Genomic DNA, 15287 nt, shown 5'->3' on the forward strand with positions numbered 1-15287 from the left:
TTTGCTGGTCATCAGCTCAGCCTCTGTCTGCTAGCCCTGCCCTCTTGCCACATGTTGGCTCAGGAGATGGAATTTGAAAGCACTTAGGGGCTTCATTCATTCATTCTTTCTTTTTTTTTCCTTTTTCTTTCTTCTTCTTTTTTTTTTTTTTTTTTTTCTGAGACGGAGTCTTGCTCTGTCACCCAGGCTGGAGTGCAGTGATGTGAACTAGGTTCACTGCAACCTCCCCCTTTGGGGTTCAAGTGATTTTCATGCCTCAGCCTCCCGAGTAGCTGGGATTACAGTCACCCACCACCACGTCCAGCTAATTTTTTGTGTTTTTAGTAGAGACAGGGTTTCCCCACATTGCCTAGGCTGGTCTTGAACTCCTGACCTGAGGTGATCCGCCTGCCTTGGCCTCCCAAAGTGCTGGAATTACAGGCGTGAGCCACCGCACCTGATTCATTTTTTCTTAGAGCCACTCCTTTGCATCCCCAGTGGCCCTTTCTTCTTCTCTTTTTCATGGCTAGGGTGCAGGCTTGACTAGCAGGACCTGATATCTCCAGCCCAGGTCCTTCCCTGAAGTCATTTATCAACCCAGGAGCTTGATGAGGGTGAAAAATCACCACTAATAATCACAGAGCATATAACAGCTTACAATCAGGGTCATATGCAGCAGTTTATTGATTTCACCTGCTGTGCTGGGTGTGGGTATGAGGAGGGCCAAGAGCAAGCTCTCGGCACTGCCACTCTGCCTGCCAAGTCTGCCATCTCTTGAGAGCCTACTGTGTGCTAGCAACTATAGAGGAAGTTTTATATGCATAGCCATGCATCAATACGAACTCAACCAATCAATATTATTATGCTTATTTTATGGTTCAGAAAACAGGCTCTGCCAAAAACTATGCAGCTAGTAAGTGGCAGAGTTGAGATTGAATTCAGACTCAAGTTCTCCTTGCTAGACGATGCCAGTTCACAGACTGGTAGCTCTGTGGACTGTCATTCTAGAATAGCTCTGCCCTTATCATGCTTTTTTTTTTTTCTTTTCTTTTTTTAATGGTCTTGCTCTGTCATCCAGGCTGAAGTGCAGTGGCATAGAGCTCACTGCAGCCTCGAACTCTGGGACTCAGGGGATTCTCCTGCCTCAGCCTTCCAAGTAGCCAGGAAGCTGGGACTGTAAGGCCATACTACTGTGCTCAGCTAATTATTTTTTAATTATTATTATTATTTTTTTTGTAGAGATGGTGTCTCACTAAGTTGCCCAGGCTGGTCTTGAAACCCCAAGCTCAAGTAGTCCTCCCGCCTCGGCCTCCCAAAGTGCTTGGATTACAGGCCTGAGCCACCGTGCCCAGTTGTTACCGTGCATTTTGGAGGCAGTGGTGGTGTTCAGGTCGTGGGAGGCTCATGACTATTTTATTCCTTTACCCTGATGCTGTCCCCATGGCTCACAATCTTTTCCTCTTTTCTTTTCCTCTTCACTGCGTGCCAGGGAGCTGGGGGCCAAAGACTAAGCCGAGTGTGATCCATTCACGGTCCCGGCCAGGCAGCAGGCCGCAGCCGCCAGAGAGGCCTGTTCCTAGCAACCCCCCGGTGGGCCCTGCTCCTGACAGGCACCCTCAGGACGCGCCAGCGCAGCCGGGCCCGCTGGTGGCCGGCGATGACATGAAGAAGAAGGTCCGCATGAATGAGGACGGCAGCCTGTCCGTGGAGATGAAAGTCCGCTTCCACCTGGTCGGCGAGGACACACTCCTGTGGTCCCGGAGGATGGGCAGGGCCAGCGCCCTCACGGTGGCCAGCGGGGAAGACCCCATTCTCGGGGAGGTGGACCCCCTCTGCTGTGTGTGGGAGGGCTACCCTTGGGGCTTCTCGGACCCTGGGGTGTGGGGACCCCGGCCCTGCAGGGTGGGATGTGGGGAAGCCTTTGGCCGAGGCGGGCAGCCAGGGCCCAAGTATGAAATCTGGACGAATCCCCTGCATGCCTCCCAGGGAGAGAGAGTGGCGACTCGGAAGAGGTGGGGGCTGGCCCAGCACGTCCGCTGCAGTGGCCTGTGGGGCCACGGGGCTGCCGGGAGGCAGAGATGCAGCCTGGACAGTGCCAGCCCAGCCTCCAGCACCGGCCACCCCGAGGGCTCAGAGCCAGACTCCTCCTGCTGCCCCAGGACCCCGGAAGACAGGGTGGACAGCGGCAGCCCCTCTGCCCAGAGAGGGGCTGAGCGGGAAGCTGGAGGGAGCCTGGGTGAGGACCCCAGCCTATGCACAGATGGAGCCGGGCTGGGCAGCCCAGAGCAAGGCAGCCGCCTGACACCCAGGGCCCGGAGTGAGGAGGGGGCTTCTTCTGACTCGTTGGCCAGCACCGGGTCTCACGAGGGATCCAGCGAATGGGGCGGGCAGCCCCGGGGCTGCCCAGGCAAGGCAAGGGCTGAGACCTCTCAGCAGGAGGCCACCAAGGGAGGCAACCCTGGTTCTCCAGCTCCAAGTCTTTCATCTTTAAGGAGTGAGGACCTGCAGGCAGAGATGCAAGGACGGGGCACCGAGCAGGCCAGGGGGGCGTCTGTGAAGAGGGAGCCTCTGGTTCCTGGCCTTTCTGGCTCCTGGGACTCGGAAGGAGCCTCTTCTACCCCTTCCACCTCCGCTTCATCCCAGCAGGAGCGGAGAAGGCACAGAAGCCGGGCCAGTGCAACGTCCTCACCCAGCAGCCCTGGCCTTGGCCGAGTGGCCCCGAGAGGCCATCCCAGGCAGTGTCACTACTGCAAGGACACCCACAGCCCTCTGGACTCCTCTGTAACCAAGCAAGTGCCGAGGCCTCCTGATCGGCGAAGGGCCTGCCGGGATGGCTCAGTGCCACGATCTTCTGGAAGCTCATTGAGCACCAGGACACAGGCCTCCGGGAACCTGAGACCTCCCTCCTTGGGATCTCTTCCTTCCCAGGACCTTCTGGGAATCAGCAGTGCCACTGTCACTCCTGCAGGACACTCAGATTGTGCTTCTGGGGTCTCCCCCTGCAATGCTCCCTCTGTCGGGTGGGCAGGGGACACGGGGTCCAGGACATGCTCGCCGGACCCCACACCACCCCACACATCTGACTCCTGCTCAAAATCTGGGGCTGCCAGCCTGGAGGAACAGGCCAGGGACACCCCCCAACCCTCCTCGCCCTTGATTCTGCAGGTTGGACGGCCTGAGCAAGGGGCGGCGGGCCCCCACCAAAGCTGCTGCCACTCACAGGCTGGGACGAAGCCGGCCGAAGAGGCCCAGCGGGGACCCTCCCCTGAGGCCCGCTGGCTGTGTGGCAGGTACTGTCCCACCCCGCCCAGGGGGCGGCCCTGCCCCCAGAGGCGCTCTTCCAGCTGTGGGAGCACCGGTAGCAGCCACCGAAGTGCTGCCCGGAGGCCAGGTGGGAGCCAGCAGAAGGAGGGGACACACCAGGCAGGCCCCACACCATCCCTGGGGCCCGGTTCAGGGGCATCGAGGAGAAGCAGTGCCAGCCAGGATGTGGGATCTGGGGGGCTGTCCCAGGAGGAGACCTCGAGGAGTTGGGGAGGCCCGCAGGGGCAGGAGGAGGCCAGCGGTGTGTCACCCAGCTCTCTGCCCCGCTCGTCTCCAGAGGCTGTGGTCCGCGAATGGCTGGACAACATTCTAGAAGAGCCCGTACTCATGACATATGAGATGGCGGACGACACCACAGGTGCAGCAGGGGGTGGCCTGAGAGGCCCCGAGGTGGACCCTGGGGATGACCATTCTCTGGAAGGCCTGGGGGAGCCAGCTCTGGCCAGACAACAGCCCCTGGAAGGGGACCCCGGCCAGGACCTGGAGCCAGAGGGAGCCCTCCCGGGGAGTAGTGATGCCGGTCCCCAATCAGGAGAGGGTGTTCCCCGAGGGGCAGCTCCAGAGGGAGTTTCCGAGGCCCCCGCAGAGGCCGGAGCGGACAGAGAGGACCCAGCCAGCTGCGGGGTGAGCCTGCGGGCACTTCCTGGTCGGGTGTCTGCCTCCACACAGATCATGAGGGCGCTGATGGGCTCCAAGCAGGGCCGGCCCAGCAGCATGCCCGAAGTGTCTAGGCCCATGGCCAGGAGACTCAGCCGCTCAGCCGGGGCCCTCATTACTTGTCTGGCCAGTCTTCAGTTCTTTGATGAAGACCTTGGGTCTCCTGCCAGCAAAGTGAGGTTCAAAGACTCCCCTCGGTACCAGGAGCTGCTCAACATCTCAAAGGACCTGTGGCCAGGATGCGACCTTGGGGAAGACCAGTTAGACTCAGGCCTTTGGGAGCTCACATGGAGCCAGGCTCTGCCGGACCTTGGGTCCCAAGCCGTGACGGAGAACTTCACACCCACGTCCTCCTCCGGTGTGGATATCAGCAGTGGCTCCGGAGGCTCAGGGGAGAGCAGCGTACCCTATGCCATGGACAGCGCCCTGGTCCCTGAGGGGACAGAGCTGTCCCTGAAAGCCTCCAACCAGAGGCCTGATTCCAGAACTTCTGAGAACCCAGGGGATCTGGAAAACCAACAGCAGTGTTGTTCCCCAGCCTTCTTGAACTCCCAAGCCTGTGCTTGTGCCACCAATGAGGATGAAGCAGAAAGAGACGGTGAGGAGCAGAGGGCGAGCTTGAACCTGGAGCAGTTAGCTGAAAACACAATGCAAGAAGAGGTGCAATTAGAGGAAAGTAAAGAAGAAACAGAGGGAGGAGGGCTGCAAGAAGAGGGGCTGCAGTTAGAGGGAACTAAAGAAACAGAAGGGCTGCAAGAAGAGGGGGTGCAGTTAGAGGAAACTAAAACAGAACAAGGGCTGCAAGAAGAGGGGGTGCAGTTAGAGGAAACTAACGGAACAGAAGGAGAAGGACAGCAAGAAGAAGAGGTGCAGTTAGAGGAAATTAAAGAAGAAACAGGAGAAGGGCTGCAAGAAGAGGGGGTGCAGTTAGAGGAAACTAAGGGAACAGAAGGAGAAGGACAGCAAGAAGAAGAGGCGCAGTTAGAGGAAATCAAAGAAGAAACAGGAGAAGGGCTGCAAGAAGAGGGTGTGCAGTTAGAAGAAACTAACGGAACAAAAGGAGAAGGACAGCAAGAAGAAGAGGCGCAGTTAGAGGAAATTAAAGAAGAAACAGAAGGAGAAGGACCACAAGAAGAGGGGGCGCAGTTAGAGGGAACTAAAGAAACAGAAGGGCTGCAAGAAGAGGGGGTGCAGTTAGAGGGGACTAAAGGAACAGAAGAGGAAGGGCATCAAGAAGAGGGGGCGCAGTCAGAGGAAACTAAAGGAACAGAAGGAGGACAGCAAGAAGAAGAGGCGCAGTTAGAGGAAATTAAAGAAGAAACAGAAGGAGAAGGACCACAAGAAGAGGGGGCGCAGTTAGAGGGAACTAAAGAAACAGAAGGGCTGCAAGAAGAGGGGTTGCAGTTAGAGGGGACTAAAGGAACAGAAGAGGAAGGGCATCAAGAAGAGGGGGCGCAGTCAGAGGAAACTAAAGGAACAGAAGGAGGACAGCAAGAAGAAGAGGCGCAGTTAGAGGAAATTAAAGAAGAAACAGAAGGAGAAGGACCACAAGAAGAGGGGGCGCAGTTAGAGGAAGTTAAAGAAGGACCAGAAGGAGGACTGCAAGAAGAGGCTCTTGAAGAGGGTCTCAAAGAGGAAGGGCTTCCAGAAGAAGGAAGCGTCGGCCGGCAGGAATTGTCAGACGCCGGCTCTCCGGATGGGGAAGGCTCCTGGGAAGATGACCCAATCCAGGAGGAGGAAGCGGGAAGAGCCTCTGCAGAGCCGTGCCCCCCAGAGGGCACAGAGGAACCCACAGAACCCGCTAGTCATCTCAGCGAGACGGACCCAAGTGTCAGCGAGAGTCAAAGTGGCTCCCAGCTTGAGCCTGGCTTGGAAAAGCCGCCCGGAGCCGCCATGATGGGCCAGGAGCACACGCAGGCCCATCCCCCGCTGGGGGCTGCAGAGAGGAGCTCTTCGGTGGCCTGCAGAGCGGCTCTGGACTGCGACCCCATCTGGGTGTCCGTGTTGCTGAAGAAGATGGAGAAGGCCTTCCTGGCCCACCTTTCCGGCGCAGTGGCTGAGCTCCGAGCGCGCTGGGGCCTCCAGGACAGTGACCTGCTGGACCAGATGGCGGCCGAGCTGCAGCAGGATGTGGCCCGGCGCCTCCAGGACAGCACCGAGAGAGAGCTCCAGAAGCTCCAGGGCCGGGCGGGGCGGATGGTGCTGGGGCCTCCCAGGGAGGCCCTCACTGGGGAGCTGCTCCTGCAGACCCAGCAGCGCAGACACCGTCTCCGGGGCCTGCGCAACCTCTCGGCCTTCTCTGAGCGGACCCTGGGCCTGGGGCCCTTCTCCTTCACCCTGGAGGACGAGCCAGCCCTCAGCACAGCCCTGGGGAGCCAGCTGGGCGAGGAGGGGGAGGGCGAGGAGTTCTGTCCCTGCGAGGCCTGCGTGAGGAAGAAAGTGAGCCCTGCGTCCCCCAAGGCCACAATGGGGGCAACCAGAGGTCCCATCAAAGAGGCCTTTGACCTGCAGCAGATTCTGCAGAGGAAGAGGGAAGAACACACCGATGGGGAGGCAGCAGAGGTGGCCCCTGGCGAGACCTGCACAGACCCCACGAGCACCAGGACTGTCCAGGGAGCGGAGGGAGGGCCAGGGCTGGGGCTGAGCCACGGGCCTGGAGTGGACCAGGGTGAGGATGGTGAGGGAAGCCAGAGACTCGACAGAGACAAAGATCTCAAACTCGGGGAGGCAGAGGGAGATACAATGGCTCAGGAGAGAGAAGAGAAAATCCACAACAGCGAAACCAGTGTGGGCAGCGAGCTGGGGGAAGCCGAGCAGGAGGGAGAGGGCATAAGTGAAAAGGGAGAAACTGGGGGCCAGGGCTCTGGGCATGAGGACAACTTGCAGGGTGAAGCTGTGGCAGGAGGTGACCAAGATCCAGGACAGAGTGATGGGGCGGAAGGCATAGAGGCCCTGGAGGCTGAAGAGGAGGCCCAGCCAGAGTCCAAAGGTATAGAGGCCCAGGAGGCAGAAGAGGAGGCCCGGGAGGTTGAAGGGGAGATGCAGGAAGCAGAAGGGGAGGCCCAGCCAGAGTCAGAAGGTATAGAGGCCCCAGAGGCAGAAGGGGAGGCCCAGGAGGCAGAAGGGGAGGCCCAGCCAGAGTCAGAAGGTGTAGAGGCCCTGGAGGCAGAAAAGGAGGCCCAGCCAGAGACAGAAAGTGTAGAGGCCCCAGAGACTGAAGGGGAGGCCCAGGAGGCAGAAGGGGAGGCCCCCCCAGAGTCAGAAGATGCAGAGGCCCGAGAGGCAGGAGAGGAGGCCCAGGAGGCAGAAGGGGAGGACCAGCCAGAGTCAGAAGTTGTACAGGTCCCAGAGGTTGAAGGGGAGATGCAGGAGGCAGAAGGGGAGGCCCAGCCAGAGTCAGAAGGTGTAAAGGCCCCGGAGGCTGAAGGGGAGGCCCAGGAGGCTGAAGGGGAGGCCCAGGAGGCTGAAGGGGAGGACCAGCCAGAGTCAGAAGTTGTAGGGGCCCCAGAGATTGAAGGGGAGATGCAGGAGGCAGAAGGGGAGGCCCAGCCAGAGTCAGAAGGTGTAGAGGCCCAGGAGGCAGAAGAGAAAGCCCAGGAGGCAGGAGAGGAGGCCCAGGAGGCTGAAGGGGAGGCCCAGTCAGAGTCAGAAAGTGTAGAGGCCCTGGAGGCTGAAGGGGAGGCCCAGCCAGAGTCAGAAAGTGTAGAGGCCCAGGAGGCAGAAGGGGAGGCCCAGCCAGAGTCAGAAGGTGTCGAGGCCCCGGAGGCTGAAGGGGAGGCCCAGCCAGAGTCAGAAGGTGTAGAGGCCCCAGAGGCAGAAAGTGTAGAGGCCCAGGAGGCAGAAGGGGAGGCCCAGCCAGAGTCAGAAGGTGTCGAGGCCCCAGAGGCAGAAGGGGAGGCCCAGGAGGCAGAAGAGGAGGTCCAGCCAAAGTCGGAAGGTGTAGAGACCCCAGAGGCAGAAGAGGAGGGCCAACCAGAGTCAGAAGGTGTAGAGGCCCTGGAGGCTGATGAGGAGGCCCAGCCAGAGTCAGAAGGTGTAGAGGCCCTGGAGGCTGAAGGGGAGACCCAACCAGAGTCAGAAGTTGTAGAGGCCCTGGAGGCTGAAGGGGAGGCCCAGCCAGAGTCAGAAGGTGTCGAGGCCCTGGAGGCTGAAGGGGAGGCCCAGCCAGAGTCAGAAGGTGTAGAGGCCCCAGAGGCAGAAGGGGAGGCCCAGGAGGCAGAAGGGGAGGTCCAGCCAGAGTCGGAAGGTGTAGAGACCCCAGAGGCAGAAGAGGAGGGCCAACCAGAGTCAGAAGGTGTAGAGGCCCTGGAGGCTGATGAGGAGGCCCAGCCAGAGTCAGAAGGTGTAGAGGCCCTGGAGGCCAAAGGGGAGGCCCAGCCAGAGTCAGAAGGTGTCGAGGCTCCGGAGGCTGAAGGGGAGACGCAACCAGAGTCAGAAGGTGTAGAGACCCCAGAGGCAGAAGAGGAGGGCCAACCAGAGTCAGAAGGTGTAGAGACCCCAGAGGCAGAAGAGGAGGGCCAACCAGAGTCAGAAGGTGTAGAGGCCCTGGAGGCTGAAGGGGAGGCCCAGCCAGAGTCGGAAGGAGAAACTCAAGGTGAGAAAAAGGGGAGCCCTCAGGTCAGTCTAGGAGATGGCCAGTCTGGGGGGGCTTCTGAAAGCAACAGCCCAGTCCCCGAGGACAGGCCCACTCCACCCCCTTCCCCAGGTGGAGACACTCCCCACCAAAAGCCAGCCTCCCAGACAGGCCCTTCCTCCTCCAGAGCATCCTCTCAGGGCAACAGCTGGCGGAAAGACTCAGAAGACGGCCATGTATGTGGAGACACAAGGAGCCCTGACGCCAAGTCCGTGGGGGCCCCTCATGCAGAGAGGAAGGCCACCAGGATGTATCCAGAAAGTTCCACTTCTGAGCAAGAAGAGGCCCCTTCAGACACAAGGTCTCCAGAGCAGGGGGCCAGTGAAGGCTGTGACCCTCAAGAGGACCAGACACTCGGAAATCCTGCCCCCACCAAGGCAGTGGGCAGGGCAGACGGCTTTGGCCAAGATGACTTAGATTTCTAGACAAGATCAAGCTGCAAAATGCTCATGAGCTTGGGAGCTCTGTTTTTATTCATATTTTTCCTACAAAACTGAGCAACGCTCAGTCCACTGGAGATGTCCACGTCACATGGACGAAGACCAAGGACGTGCCAAGGACACAGCCTATGCCATGCTCTCCCGGGATTCTAAGTCCAGAAGCTTCAGAGAACTCTGTGGCCCGTCCCACACGCAGTGTGAAGAAACAGGGTCTGCAGATCTGCCTGGTTATCGGAGGCCAGCCCTGTTCCCATTCATTTGTCTTCAGAGCCCGAAAGATGGAACTGATTGGAAAGGCTCCAGTTTTGCTTTTGTTTGTGGGTTTGTTTTCTGCTAGCAAGTGTTTCTCTCCGTCTTTTCCCTATTGATCTCCTGTTACTTTTCTCCTTGGCCTCTGTTGGCACTCACCTCATTTGACTTTGAGGTACTGTTTTTCTAGTCTTGAATGTATTTGGTGACTCTGCAGAAATACTTGGGCAAAGCAGATAACTTCAGAGTCATTGGATAAAGTTTGTTCTCAGCCCCAAAGTCCAAGTTGCTTTTCCTCAATTCATACTTTTTGTAATGAAAAAATGGAAAATGCAAAAAAGCAGGTAGTAAGAAATAATCCCATCACTCAGAGACTTCTGTTAGCAATTGGATGTATTTCCTTCTCCTCCTTTTCTAACCATTTTACAGTTGAGATGATTCTTTATATATATATATATTTACACACGTTTTAAAAACTTAAAGAAGTAAGAATTTCCTCTATCTCTATTTATCATCATAAACCTATATTTTAACCCCTGAATAATGTACCGTTAATGAGTATATTGAATACTTTCTCATTTTCCTATTTTTAACCTTTTACATGGTTTCCCTTCTTTTGTTCTTAACACTTTTTTTTTTGTTCTTGAAGTTTTGATTAATTCCTTAGGATAGACTCCCAGGCATGGAATTACTGGGCCAGAGGATATCAACATTTTTAAGGCTTTTGATATCCTGCAGCCAAATTGTTTTTTCTAAAGATCTGTACTCATGATGACAGTATGATCAGTGTTTGGTATTCTCATCAAAATTGAAAAATCATTTGGAAATTTTATTGGCAAAAAAATAGTACCTTATTGTAATGCGGTACTGTCTTAGATATATATTTGATAACTAATGAAATTAAAATTTTTTTCTAGGGTTTTAAAAAACTATTTGAATGTACATGATGTGTGCATGCTTTTGACCCATTTTTCTACTGAGATCCTAGCTGTTTTTTCTTTTAATGAATTGATTTGCCTGTGTCCTTTATAATTTTTTTAAATTCTATTTCTCATTTGTAAGATTTTAAAAATGGCCTCTCTGCACACCCTGCAAAAGCAGGGCTTAGACTGAGCCGCATGCAGGTAAGAGAGTTCCTGGACGGGGTAGAATGTCTTTGACTGGTTCTCACTGGCTTTCCTGCATATACCAGAGCATTTGGTGGCATCCAAATGTATTAAAATGGAGTCTGTGCTACAGTGGCAGGTGCTGCCCACTAGTTATCTGAATGTATCCACACAAAGCAAAGGTTGGGTATCTGCTGTCTCTACGTGTCTGCAGTCTTCTATCTACAAGTGGAGATGTTATTTAAACATTTTGACATGTGCCAGGCGTGGTGGCTCACGCCTGTAATCCCAGCACTTTGGGAGGCCAAGGCGGGCAGATCACCTGAAGTCAAAAGCTCGAGACCAGCCTGGCCAACATGGTGAAACCCCATCTCTACTAAAAATACAAAACTTAGCAGGGTGTGGTGGTGCGTGCCTGTAATCCCAGCTACTCAGGAGGCTGAGGCAGGAGAATCACTTGAACCCAGAAGGCGGAGGTTGCAGTGAGCCCAGACTGTGCCACTGTACTCCAGCCTGGGTGACAGAGCGAGACTCTGTCTCAAAAAAAAAAAAAAAAAAAAAAAAAGCATATTTCAAAAATATTCTGCAAAGGTGATTCCTTAAGGTGTTGACAATAAAAGCATAATTTTATATATATGTAAACTGTGATATATTTGGGGGGTAGTGTTTCTTCATATTGGATGAAGGGCTGGTGAAGAATTACACTCACAAGTCACATGTCAATCAGAACTGGCATCTTAGCTAGAAGCCCCCAGCGGAACAGATTGCACTGTGAGCTTGTTCTGGAAATGGTGACATGCAGGGGCGTGCAGCACTTGTCACTACTGGCTGGCATGAAGCATCCACCGGGCACCTCTTCTGTGATTTGAAGTCCCCATTCATTCTCTGAGCGATGTTTCAACCCCTTTGTTTCCCTCCCTGCTGCCCCCCACCTCCGAATGCCAGTGACAGCCAGCCCTGCCACCTACTGACCTGACACCTCATTAAAATGGCATTGTCCATCTCTAGTTAAGAGCATGCAATGAAAAGAGCATGGGACCTGGAGCTGAAGGACCTGAGCTCAAGTCCCAGCGATCCCAACTCAGTTTCAACATCTGCAAAATGGGCTAAATGATGTTTTCCTCATTGTAGTGTTGCAAAATACATAATATGAAACTTTATTACACACATGTTGGGGATAGATCCATATTTTAATTATAACTGCTAAGTATTCAATACCTACAATGCGTCAGGTACCGTACTAGACTCTTGATATAAATGATCATTTGTGAGATTTAAACTTCTCAACACGTTTGTGAAATAGGCAAGTAGGTGTTCCATTTCACAGATGGAGAAACCGACGCTTAGAAGAGACACAGACTTGCCCAAACTCACACAGCTAGTTAGGAACAAAGCCAGGATTTAAACTCAGATATTTCAGACTCCAAAGTCCACATCTTCCATTATATCATATTTTTTCTTTGTTTTGATTTAGATTCTGTAAATAAACACCTTAGCTAAAGGTAGCCAACACTTTGTTGAATGACTTTACTGCAACGTAGTGACAATTTAGGGGGGTAAATTAAATGGGATTTTTGGTTCAGCTGATTACATTCTGCCTCTAGCAATGTTCTACTTCTGTACAGATATCCGCAGCCAGAGAGAACCTGGGTTTATAAAGCCGATCATTAAACTGAAAAGTTGTCTGCATTAAAATGAAAAGTTATCTGCCCATGGGATTCTCCTTTAAGTTTACAAACAGACCCGCTTTAAACCACCCCTGCCCAGTATGTCTGCGCTTTATATTTAAAAAATTTACTGTTAATGGACAACGCTGTGTTTCCTTCTGATTTGGAGATAAAGAATTTCAGGGCCAATGGCTGAGAGGATTTTTGTGCCTTCTCTACGGCAATCTTCTAGCATCTCTTAAAATGCTGGCATTCCTATAGCCTCAGCCTGCCCCGAATCAAAACGCATGTCATGTGTCACTCAAATGCTGACAAAGCAACCATAGTATCAGCATAATGCAAAAGCTTTTGGCCAGGGGAGTTTCTCCTTGAAGGGGAAGGGGAAGGAACCAAGCCCTTCTCTCCTGTCTATTGTCCAGTTGGTGGGGATCAGAGAAAAGGATCACCATTTAGGGGTTGAGAACCAAAGACCCGTGTCCAGCCCCACACCTGGAGATGCTAACTTTATCAGTCTGGGGCAGGGCTCCAGCACAGTGCTCTTGGAGGGGTTTGATGTTCAGTGGAGGTGGCTGATGGCTGATTCAGTCCAAAATCTCACAGCTGTATGAGTGGCTGAGCCCAGACTAGATTCCAGGCCTTTTCCCATCTCTCACTCAATATCCCCCATCCCAGAACTAGGAAAGGCCCTGCAGAGAAACACAGGCAGGCAGCAAAGCCACTCCCTTGTCATTCAGACCAGTTGTCCCCTCACCCACATGCCCCCCCGTTCCTCTCCATTCAAACTGCCTGCGTCGTAGGGGTCTCTGCGCGAGGGCAGGCTGTCTCCAGAAGGGCCTGTCTAGCCTGGCCAGGGGAGAAGGGGACGCATCCTTAATCTTAGGAAGCCTTCACCATAAGTGCATGCCCGGAGCGGGGAGGTTCCTGAGGTTTCCAAAGATCTCACAGGCCCGTGGGTTTTTTCCTTCACTGAAATGAACATGAAAACCACCTATGGAGCTTTAAGATGAACGGTTCCACTTAGGAAATTCTGATCCAGTGTGTCTGAGGCCTAGGAACCTGCATTTCACCAAGCACCCAGAGGAAAGCCGGCACAAAACCCCGCCTGCCTGCATTCTGCAGCCGGGCCACCCTCCCACCAGCATATGTGGTCCTTGGAGAGGCTGAGCACCTCTCACCAGTCCCGGCCCAACAAACACACACACGGACACACACGCGCACACACACGCACACACACACAGTGGCTGCTTCCTTGCTCTCATTATGTAGTCTCCCCAAGGGACAGTGGGGGTCAGCCAGAGTCAACCTCCCGCTCTGTCTCCCTCTCCGGAGAGGCAATTAGGGTGGATACGGAGCCATCTCCCTCCTCTGACCCTCCTGCCCCCATGTCCACAGGCACAGCTGGCAGCCCAGGCCTCTGTCTATGGAGATGGGACTCAGCCTGCACAGACACACACCTGGGCTGCAAAGGCACCAAGGCTCGCTCCTTCTCACTAACCAAGTACCCCGGGCAGAGTGGCCCTGGCTTGTTCCGTGACTTCCACTGGAGCCAGCGGGGCCTGGCCTCCTGGGGTCATTGGCCTGGGGTCTGAACTGAGCCTCCAGATCCAGGGGGTGGGCGGCAGCCTCATGGTGCTCCTCCAGGGATCAGGGATCTCCACCCTCCCACTGGTTCAACCCTCACCCTGAGAGGCTGACAGAGCCCACCTGTGCCCTCCTGGGTCCCACATTTTGAGACCTAGTTGGGGTGATCATGGCCTCAGGCACTCAGATTGTGGGCGAGGCCCTGCAGCTCTGTGGCTGAGGAGCGTACTCCCCCTGGCCCTGCCGGCCTCCTCCGTCACCTTTTTCTCTCCTCCCCTCTCCACTCACCGCCCCCATCACCCACTGGGCCCTGAATCACTGCTGGCTATGATCGTACTTTCCAAAGGCTGGGATGTTCTCAGTCATCATCTCCCTAGATGGTGGTGGCCAGCACTCCTAAGACACTGACCCCAGCTCAGTGACCATCTCCAGGTTCTCTCTAGCCCAGCTCTGACACCTCAAAGGGGGAACGTCGGCATCTCCCCAGTCTCCATCCACAGCCTACCTCTGCCTTCAGTCCCCCGGGTGAGCCCATCCGTGCTCTGCTGTTCCTGCTCCTGGTTTTGGGCAGAGGACTGCCAAGCCCATGGCTCAGGCCCAGGATCTCTCTGAGTGCCTTTCACCACATTGCCTGGGAGTCACACACGCAGAGCAGAAGGCACCTTCCGTCCTCGTCCTCATCCTGCTCTTGTCCCCATGGCCAGACCTGGCCCCCAGCCATCCCAGGCTTATCCACTTCCACCCCCAGCTCCCAGCCCTGAATCTACCAAAGCTGCCCCAGGCCCAGCAGTTCCTGCCTTCCCAACCCCTCCACCTGCCTCCTCAGGGTGTCCCCACATCTAGACTTGCCCCCACTCTGTCCTCACCACTTGCCACCGCTTGCCTCTGGAAAAGAGAAACCTCACCATGCTGCCTCTGCCTGCAACTGCCCAAGGGCCTCTCACCACCCCAGCCAGGGCCAGGTGCTCAGCCTGGGTTCTGCTTACTCCATTTCCCTACCTCCCTTCCTCCCCTCCTCCTTCTCTCTCCTACCGCCCGTCCCCGATCCTAGCCCTCTGTCCCTTCCCTCTTCACCCATCTTCCTCTTACCCCAGCCTAGCAGCTCCCCGTGTGCAGGAAGCCCCCGCTCCAACATGAGATGCCTGGGCCTGCAGGGCCTTTGCTCTATGGAGTACTCCATGCCCGCCCTGGGCACAGCACCCCTGGGTTCACACCGGCCTGGACTAAAGGGCCTTTGCCCTGTGGAGCACCCAGCACCTTCCTGGGCTCAGAGTGTGCCCATAGGCCCACACCACTGCCTTGGAGGTCAGGGCTGCCCACGGCCCCTGCTGCTGCCGGCCTGCTGACCTGCACATCACAGACACCTACCAAAAGCCTTATTGTTAATGACTTGGAAAAAAATGTGTTTTTACTACGATATTTTGCTGAAGCTCAGGGATGAGGAGGAGGTTTCCTCCTGACTCCCTTTCCCAGGAGGGTGGCTCAGGCGCATCCTGCCCAGGCCCTGTCCTGGAGGCAGCATCGGGGAGGCAGAGGGCAGGCTCTGGGGTGCACCGACGGGTTCCAGCCTTGCTGCACCAGGAGCTGCCATTCACTTAACTGCCTACATCTGGAAAGGAGGAAATTAATAGTCCCCGCCCCACTGAGCTGT

At 55.3% G+C, this 15287-nt stretch overlaps 1 protein-coding gene across 2 annotated transcripts in view; it reads left to right on the forward strand.

Moving 5' to 3' along the window:
* RP1L1 (RP1 like 1) overlaps positions 1–9561 on the forward strand; it is a 53283-nt gene extending 43722 nt beyond the window's left edge. Inside the window, exons 4-7 of one of the 2 annotated variants that reach the window (XM_077942987.1) lie at positions 1469–4827; positions 5464–7593; positions 7789–7878; positions 8002–9561. In XM_077942987.1, the coding sequence (XP_077799113.1) occupies positions 1469–4827; positions 5464–7593; positions 7789–7878; positions 8002–9018 (6596 nt within the window). In that variant the 3' untranslated portion in view covers positions 9019–9561. Of the gene's footprint in view, positions 1–1468 lie in introns of both variants that reach the window. The other variant, XM_077942986.1, reaches the window with a different exon arrangement.
* Positions 9562–15287: the final 5726 nt, after the last annotated feature.

The sequence above is a fragment of the Macaca mulatta genome, chromosome 8 (genome assembly GCF_049350105.2).
Source record: "Macaca mulatta isolate MMU2019108-1 chromosome 8, T2T-MMU8v2.0, whole genome shotgun sequence".
NCBI lineage: Eukaryota > Metazoa > Chordata > Mammalia > Primates > Cercopithecidae > Macaca > Macaca mulatta.